Source organism: Cryptomeria japonica, chromosome 4 (assembly GCF_030272615.1).
Source record: "Cryptomeria japonica chromosome 4, Sugi_1.0, whole genome shotgun sequence".
Lineage (NCBI taxonomy): Eukaryota > Viridiplantae > Streptophyta > Pinopsida > Cupressales > Cupressaceae > Cryptomeria > Cryptomeria japonica.
This window is the reverse complement of record NC_081408.1, coordinates 668,194,189-668,204,024: the sequence shown is the minus strand read 5'-3', so window position 1 is coordinate 668,204,024 and position 9,836 is coordinate 668,194,189. Positions and strand designations below refer to the sequence as shown.

The following is a 9,836-nucleotide window of genomic DNA, read 5'->3' as shown; positions in this document are numbered from 1 at the left end:
AAAAACCATATTATTGGATGTGTAGGGTTGCTCATGCACTTAGATGCTCTTGCATCAAATTGGAATGCGAAAATGAAGATCTACTCAATTGCATACAATGTCATATAAAGTGTAGATATGGTGCTTGTCCATGTAAGAAATTAAGAACAATGGTTTCAAAGTAAGATACTCAGACATTTGAATAGTTTTTAAAATAAGATAACATAAATGTATACACAAATTAAAAATAAATTTTATTTATTATATGTACTCTAGTCATTCAATATGGAAGGATCTAAATTATTTCAAGACTCAAAAACATGAGATAAAATATGGGCCTACAAGACATGATGATTGAGTGACTAGAAATAACCACTACCTACTACTATTATGGAAAATAGATTCAGATTAGCCTCCCATTCTTTCTGAACACAATTTAATCAACTGCATTGTCAAGTATGTAGTAAAAGCTAAGACAATTTTTAAAACATATTATCAAACATTTGCACCATGCTTTAGATCAAATTTTGGATGCAAAATCAATATTTTATATGTTGTACTCACATAAATATCATAATCGTATCTATATAAAAATGTTAAGAGATATCACTCTAATGTTGACACATATATAGCCTATTAAAAAATCTAATATATGCACCTTGAAAGTGAGATATATCTATGTTTTTAGATAGATGTAATTAAAATATCTATACTAGTTTTATTCATACTCACTACAATAATTACTTTTAATGTCTTTGAAATCATATTGGTTCATAAGATTTAAATATGAACTTTTGTTATAAAATTAAATTTGTAATTGTAAAATTAATTTTCATTATCCTCTTAAAGAGTTAGAAGCAAAATAATAAATTTAAAATAAAATAAAAATTAGAGCATACAAAAACCTTAACATCCTACCCAACCAAACTTCATCACCCATGTGTCAACATTCTAGAAAAAATATTTGCTCAATTGACACCTCTTGATAAATTATATAATAAGATACGTACCTTAATTATAAAAGTAACCTAATAGTTGTCATTATAAATAAAAGTGCCTTTAAATAGAGATCCTTTATGCTACATAAATAATATAATATTGAATCAAATGAATGAGACCTATACAAAACTTAAAATATAACAAGAAAATTATATAATTATATAATAATAATAATCGAACTCGAGTTTGATTTTAGTTGTGTTGTCTAAAATGAAATAAAGTTTATTAAATTGATATTATAATAAAAATTATGTTTAAAAAATATATATACATCTAAAAAGAATATAATATTGAACTAAACTAATAAAATTGAAATACAAAACTATATATATATATATATATATACCAAACTTACAAAGCAATCTAAACATGTTATCTAAAATAAAAATTGATTTTTAACAAATTAAAATCTATATTAATCAAATTATTTTCTTAATTAAAATATTATATTTTATAAATGATACCCAACCCTTCAAAATCATAAAAAGCTTAGAGAAATAGGCTAGAATATTTGATTTACTAAACATAAAAAATTATAATGCTTTTCTTTTTCCTATGTGATCTTAACCATAAGCCTGTATGTTTGCTTCTTTGCCATTACCTTCCTGTTGTTGACTTCTATCTAGTCTATTGATTTCTCCTCTTCTTCATATATTATAATTGCAAATATGTTTCATTTATAATTGCTAACAATGATTCTTAATGTGATTTTAAATCCCATTGTTTTTCATTTGTTAACTCAAAAGGTCAAGAAATAATACTATAATAATCTAAAGGAGCTTTGGATTAAAAAAATTAGATGATTTTTTAAAAGATGCATTTATCTTCTTCAAATCTTCAAATCTAATCATATTTACTAATTTTTTTTTTTTTTCATAGCTAAGAATGGTTTCACAACATTTAAATATATATTTGTAACAATAAAGAGGGACAATGAGATTTTCCTCTTTCATCTTTTGTAACTTGGAGTCTCATGCCTCTATATTACATAAAGATACATTTTCTCTATCACATCTCTAATCTTTTAGTATAGATATTGGAGATCTAAGCATGTAAGTCTAGAAGGCTTGGACCAAAACTATAAAACTTGTAGATAAAACCTTTGCTAAAAAAATAAAATCCTCGTAAAGGACTTCTTATGTTAAGAAAAGAATGGGATACTCACTTGTGTTAGGTATGATTCTCATTCAACACATCTTGGGAATTAGTGCCTTTGACGAAAACTCACCGCCATCCTTCATCTACTCTAACTCCCCTATAAGCCATTTTTCTTTGAAATTTTCTTTGAAAAAAACATGTCCTTTCATCTCTTGATACATGCCTTTCAATTCCCTTCCCCTTGGCCCTATGTGCAAGGTGTAACTAATGCCATTGGTACCTTTTGCCTTAACAAAGGGGGACCAATTTCAAATAGCATTATCAATGCCAAGTCCTCATTATTATCCCAATTCTATTGGAATATCTCTATCTAGATATCAAGTTATTTTTTTCACCAATCTTTTGAATATCTTAGTGTTTCTCACCATCCACCTTTGCTTCACTTTATTCTCATGAGACCCTTCCTCTATAACTCGCTCTCCAAACACTTCTTCTTTAACTCGCTCTTCAAACACTCGAATGTTTACACTTGTCCCTATTAAAATAACCTATGAATTAATTGAAAAACAAGTTAAAAGACTTCATTTTGAAATGCTTGAATGGCAATGTTTGATTATGATAGTGGGAAGATATTAACATAACTAAATTATTACTAACTACATAGCTAAGCTATTTCTATTTCCAATTCTTAATTTCTATCCTATTAAATTAGGCAAGACCCAAACTAGTTATAACTTTTTTATAATATATTTTAATATGTAGTTTTATATTAAAAAACTATTAATCCCTCTAAGTGACAGCCATTCATCCACACCACTTTTATTGAAGTTGTTCCACCCTACTAATCTCTCCAGTGTGAACAGAACCTCCACTGAATAACCATGGTGAAATAGAGGTTAGTTACAGAACCCAATGGTACAAATGCAATGCTTTTGCCAATGAAGAATATTTGTCATGGTACATATCTGATTGCTTTTATGGATACTTACCTCAAGAATCTATTATTCACTTTAGGTTAAAAAGGAAACGGTTCACCAGATTGAGCCAGGATTTTATTACAGACGTGCTATTGTCGTGGGAACGGAATATGACCCACATATTATAATATTTTAAAACATAAAATATGTTTTGTCCTCAATTAATTGCAACTTTAGTCAAAAGAAACCGTCAGAAAATCTACCCCATGCCCTACTTTTGCTTGTGAAATTCTTACCTTTCTCGTTTCTCAAAGTTCTGTTATAAATCCGTAGTAGACAATGTATTTCGATGTCTTCAAGTATTGGTAACATTGTCATACTGATGATGTCCTCAATTTGCTTGACCACCCACATAATGTCTGGCTTCAGAATTTACTGCAACATCATTTAGATCTGCACAAGCATCTCAAAGGATTTATGTGACAAATTTGAGAAACCCAACTGAGAACAATCTTGTGGGCTGTGCATAGATTTGAGCAAGCATGATGAATTCAAGCTGTGTTGCAGGTTGCCTGGATGCACAGGTTCCAGTGAGATTGAATTTCATAAGCTTGTATAAATGGCCAGATTCTGATGCAGAGTTTGTTAGGGTGTTAAGCATGGACAGAGAGGACAGCTGCTCAAAGAAGATCACAAGAGTCACATCAACACATGAGAGCTATGCTTGCAGACAGATGTTCTTGAGGAGCTACACATTCTCTAGGAAGGAGACTGTCCCTCAAAAGACCAAAAACAGTTTGAAGAAGGCCAAGCAGAGATTGATCAAGGTGAAGAAGAATTTCACTCCGAAGGGAATTCTGTGTCTGTTGGGAAAACTCAGAGCCAAGTTTTTCAAGGTTTCTTGTGCTGTTCTGGCTGCTATCTTCACTTGTCTGTTGGCTTGTACTACCAGTGTGGATGTCAAGAACCAGCAGCTGCTCAAGCCATGAAATCACATTGGTGTGATCTCTTTATGAGGATGTTTGAGAGGTCTTATGGGGATGTTTCAGTCCTTAACTATTATGGGTAGTTTCTAGTCTTGACTGGTTAGTATGGGTTTATGATGGTTGGGTTGGTTGGATTAAGAGCATTTTGCTTTCAGGTCCTGCAAGTAAGGGCTTGATGATTTTGGGTACCTATCTGTGTAGGAGATTTGCTGCTTGCAGATGCCTCCTATGGACAGATATGAATTAGTGGGGATGTTAGCTAGCTTCTTACCTATGTATTGTAATGTACTTTTGGGTACCATTATTAAGGATCTTATCAATATGTTATAAAAATTTCTGATCAGTATTTTTTTTTTAAAGTTTGCTGTTTGCTGCTTGCTGCTTGCTGCAATTTATTCCTTCCTGATTATGTAATCAAAAACATGGTGGAAGACCAGAACAATAGATTTGTAAGTCAAATCATCTAAAACAAGTTACAAGATTTTGAAGTTATCTTTTCTGACATTTGTTGTACTTTTTATTAATAAATGACAATGCCAAAGTGCAGCAGCCAGATTGTACTGAAGATAGTTTGGCTTTGGCATGGATATGAGGATAAGTTTAGGAGGTTTATTTGAAATGGCAGCCTTTGGTTGCTTGTTCTGGTAAGGCTATCCAGCCACCAAGATGCACCATGGTATCAATGGTTGGATGATAACTGAGTTTTTTATTTTTCGTGGATGAAGACTGTTGTTAAATTGGTTTGAGATGATAGTATAGTGAATAGGCTATAAACAATCCTCATCAATGACAAGTCAGAACTTCAGTAACATCCAGCCATCAGAATGCCATTGATGCCATAGTGCATCCTGATGGCCGGATAGCCGTTTCCCCTTCAAAGACTGTGAAGAACACAACTTTGACTGCCTATAATGCTCTTTTATTCAGTTCACTTTCAACCCAATTCAATGTCACTCTGAAGTAATATGAAGCCTCTTTCTATAACTAGATGATATCACGATGCAGGCGGTGGAACATCCAGAGCCATCTGAGATGAATTTGGTTGATTTGTACATTGGCCATTTGTATAAATTGGATCATGGCATCAACTAAATCTTTGGACCTGGGTCGGATCTATGTTACTTCTATTAGGTCTTTGTAATCATGTGGACTGAGTGACAGTGGTTATGGGTTGGTGGGCTCTGTCCCTGTGTTGTTGAAGGTCTGTGGGGGTTAGTTATGTGGTTGGTTATATTGCAGGCCTTGTAATGCAACTTACTAGGAATCTCTGCTTTTGCTATTAATAGCAATGAATAAACTTTGAGCTCAAAATGAATATCAGATCTGATTTGCTGCCAGAGCCCACTAACCACATGTGAAACTTAATTTGAGAACCCTTATGGTATGAGAAATATTATGCAGCATAACATCTTACAGTAAATGATAATCAATATAGGCCATTCAGAATCTCATGCCTAGTGCAGCAAACTTCATCTCAATAAAATTGTAATTGCTTACTTCATGTCTAATTTGGAGCCTAACCTTGGACCTTTTTGCAATTCATCTTTCCGTCTATCATTGAATATCTTTCCTTCTTTTAGGGTTTTGCAATTGGATATTGTTATCTTTATCATTCTGATGATAGATCATGGAGTGTGATCCGAAATATTGATTAAAAAAAGCTTACAGTCTAATCCAGAAACAACATTGATCAATATTATTATCTCTTTCAAAAAAAAATAAAATATAAATAACCAATTACTCAGCAGATTTGAGTAAAAGAAATGAAGCCATTTTACTCTGCCCTGTTTCAGCATGCTCCAAACAACCTGATCCAGCTTTTTTTTTCTGTCAAAGTCTAATTGTAGGGAAAGAAAAAGTCTCAGTTGAATAAATCTAAGGCTTTACTTTTCAGCAGATTTGAGTAAAAGAAATGAAGCCATTTTACTCTGCCCTGTTTCAGCATGCCCCAAACAACCTGATCCAGCTTTTTTTTTCTGTCAAAGTCTAATTGTAGGGAAAGAAAAAGTCTCAGTTGAATAAATCTAAGGCTTTACTTTTCATGAATTACAATTAAAATGAACATTACTGAATCTATGCCACATCATTGTTTCTGACATGCCAGCTCTCAAATTCAATAGTTGATTTAAATGAGGAACTTTTTCAAAACTTACAGCTAAAATCATGTGATTTACCAATACAAATGACCTGTCCGTACAGATTGGTCTACAATTTCAACTACGGTGCCCCATGTTATGCAATCAATAGAAAACTAGAGCATTAACAACCTGTCCTGATTTAAATGCCTACATTAAGCAATCACATTTAAGAATATAAAAAGTAATAAATTTTGTTGACTTGTGATAGTACTTTTTCTAACCAAGAGATTATATATTAAAATTAACAGGTAAAGTGTACAGCTAGATCTTCATAATAACTGGGTGGTATGGGATCATGCTCCAAAGTAAAAATGACAAAGTTAGCAGCAAAATAAATCTATGGTCCCAAATAGCTTAATCAACCATATAGAATAGTGCAAGTATGGTCGAAGAAGGGAAACAACTGAAACAACTGAAACAACTGTTAATTTTCTAGTTCAACATAGATCAAAAGAAACCAATATAATTATGTTGTGAGTACAATTTTATGTTAGAATTATCAGATTTCCACAATCTATTATGATAAATCTATTGTTGCTTCTAGATTTGATTGTGTGACTTTCAGGATGTGATCCGAAATGTTGATGCAAATAAAGTCACACAATCAAATCCAGAAGCAACAATAGATTAATTCTATGTTAGTTGTGCTCTTGCCCATCAAGGTTATCCCACCCTCTATTTGACAAATCCTCGCCAACTTCCAAAAAGTTCCTATCTAATAAGAGCAACATTGTGTCTTTTTTTTAATCATCTTGGACCCAGTTTTGTATGGTCCTTGATGGAGATATAGTAAGTGTCAAATAATGAATTTTTCCTTGCTCTTGAGGGCCCCATCCACATCATTGAGAGGATGTAGAAGACTAGTGTGGGGGTACAAACCACCTACCCTAACAACATGATGATGGAGGTGGTAGTGAGATCCAACAAGAGAGCTTCCTTGTTGGTGGTAGCGGTGGTAATGGAGTGGAGGCTCTCTAATGGTTGTGTGGGTTGCACTAAGATGACTCAAAGTAACTACATTGCTAGCCCCAAAAAACAAGTGGGTTCATATGTTTATGTTAAAACGCAGTTTTATAGATATGTTTTTTAGTTTTACGTTGGAATTAAGAGTGTGAGAATTATAAGGTTGAGATTGGGTGTATATATATATGAGAAAAGATGGCAGTGCCATTTAATATATTTTATTTATATATTTCTTTACACAAGCTGATTTAAAGAGCTCCCTAGTATATTTGTTGATCGTTTGATTTTGTGATTGTCAATTTTAATTTTGTATTGGTTGTGGTAATTCTAATATAATTATGTTTTATTATTCGTAAAATGTTTTATTTATCAAAGTTATTAGATTTCAGCAATCCGTATAAAAATTGTTTGTAGTTTCTAGAATAGATTATGTAAGCAATTCTTTACTCATCAATGTTTTGGATCGCATTCTGTGATCCATCATCATCATGATCACACTTTGTGATCTTTCCTTGAACTCTCTTGCAGTCTGATGATGGATCACATAATGTGATCCGAAATGTTGATGGTTAAAAAATTACTTGCACAATATAATCCAAAAGCAAACAAAATTCTACTTATTTTAAATTGTTCTATTATAAATAAGTAATCTATTATAGAATAATTAAACATGTTACTGAAAAACAAACCCACATCAATATATAGAAATTAAACATATTAGTAAAAAACACCTAACAACATAAATTAAATTCTAAATTAATTTCCATATCATTTCATTTGTTACAAGACATCATATATTAATATAATGATAAAATTACAACTAATAGAAAATGATAGAAACTTAATATTCTCCACTTTGGTTTATGCCCCTACATGCATTATTATTATTTGACTTGACTTCATTATAATTTTTTTTTTAGCTTCAACTTCAAGCTTAGGATTAAATAAAGATAAATGTAAACCGAGTACTTCTTGCTACTTCTAAAAATAAAATTAACTATAAAAGCAAATGTAAGAGGCTCACATGCAAAGTGGATCTACTCCCTATTATATTGACTTGTAAATTATTTGGCTTAAGTTTGATATTCAAAATAGATTGGAATTGCAGTAGATATGAGCATTTTGGTGGGTATGTAGGTTGATTTTAATATAAATGGATAGATTGAAAGGATTATTGGTGAGTTTTTTTTTTTATGGATTAAAAATTTTAGAGTTTAATTTTTTTAATTTTTATTTTTAAAGAATTTGAGTATATTTTACGGTTTATTATAGTGTATATAAAAGTTTTTAGTCTGAAATTGTATGGGTGTTTTTTGTATTTGAAAAAAAATGATTATATAAATAATTTGGGAAATAAGAAACTCAAAAGAATAATAAGGATTCAAGAATGATGAAAAAGATTATAGGAAGGAAAAATATTCAAATATTAAAAAAAATATATTGAAAATTAGAAGTTATAAAAAATATTTTCGAAAAGAAAAATGTAGTATGTTTAAAGAGGGGTTCTATTAGGGTCTAGTGCTTAGTCTACATACATTGTCTATATGTTACCTTTCTCACTCTTTTGAGTAGGAAGTAACATGGTCTCCACATTTATAGCAAGATTTTTTTATTTTTTTCTTGTCTTTTGGTGAGGTTCACCTTTAAAGGGCTTAAAACTCTAGCATTGTAGTGGTTGTTGTTAGTTTGAATGCATAAGAGATATAGCTCCCTCAAATATTTGTTTTAAAAACATTGTATGAGGTGCATGGTCTGCAACTCTAGTTGATATTATTTTTACAATTCGAAATTTTGATAATGCTTGTAAATGGATTAATTTTTTTACATAAGTTGGTCATTTTGTCAAGAGAGTCTTCTTTAAAATATTTTTAAAAGAATCAGTTAACAAGGCATACACACCTCATGGAGTCCATCTTGATGCAATCTAAAACCTCACTAAGGGGTTTCCATTTTCATTTCATATAGCTTAGTCACACAGAAGGAATACTAACTAGTTTACAATCCTACACAAGAAATCAAGTCACTTTGGGATACTTGCTCCCTAGTCGGTTCGTCTCCATCTCTGCTCTTCGTTTCTTCCTTTTTACAACTAATATCTATTGGTGCTTCGTGCATCTCAATAGATCTATTCTTCTATAATTGTAATACCAACTAAAGATAGAGAAATTCCCTTTTCCGCGCATATTGCTACTTTTTCCTTCCTATTTCATTCTCTACTAACACTATACCCAAAGTAGTTAGAAAGCTTGCTAGCCCTTTAGAATAGTAGGGCGCTAGAATAAAGCAGTAAATTAATGTGTGCCCTAAAATTCTATGGATGTGAAATAATTAATAAACCTTCTATAATAAGGGCACTCGATAGTTTCTAGAATTGAGCTCGAGTAAGCCCCTCCTTTTGCCCTCGGGTTCAATACCACTTGCTTAGAGATCAACTGAAGACAACTCAGATATCCTTCATAAATCTTGCATGTTGAACACCAAAAAAATAAATTTTAGGCTCCATAATCATCCCCTTATTGTTACCAATAAATAAAATATCATTCACATACAAGACAATGATTAGAATCTAATCATTAATAAGCTTAATATAAATATATAATGAGCTTCTTCACTTCTAACAAGACCCAGATTCAATGCAAATATTTTTAATTTTTGATAGCACATACAAGGTGTTTGTTTTAAACTATAAAGTGATTTTTTTAGCCTGCAAACCGAATGTTCCCTTCTACCTTAAAGCCATCAAGTTTTCACCCATA

General features: G+C 31.5%; 1 protein-coding gene across 1 annotated transcript; it reads left to right on the top strand.

Annotated features, from left to right (window-relative positions):
• The first annotated feature begins 3,309 nt into the window (after nucleotides 1-3,309).
• Nucleotides 3,310-4,322, top strand: LOC131061844 (uncharacterized). Its single transcript, XM_057995703.2, has one exon. The coding sequence runs from the start codon at nucleotides 3,536-3,538 to the stop codon at nucleotides 3,980-3,982; it is 447 nt and encodes a 148-aa protein (XP_057851686.2). The 5' UTR covers nucleotides 3,310-3,535; the 3' UTR covers nucleotides 3,983-4,322.
• The last annotated feature ends 5,514 nt before the right edge of the window (nucleotides 4,323-9,836 follow it).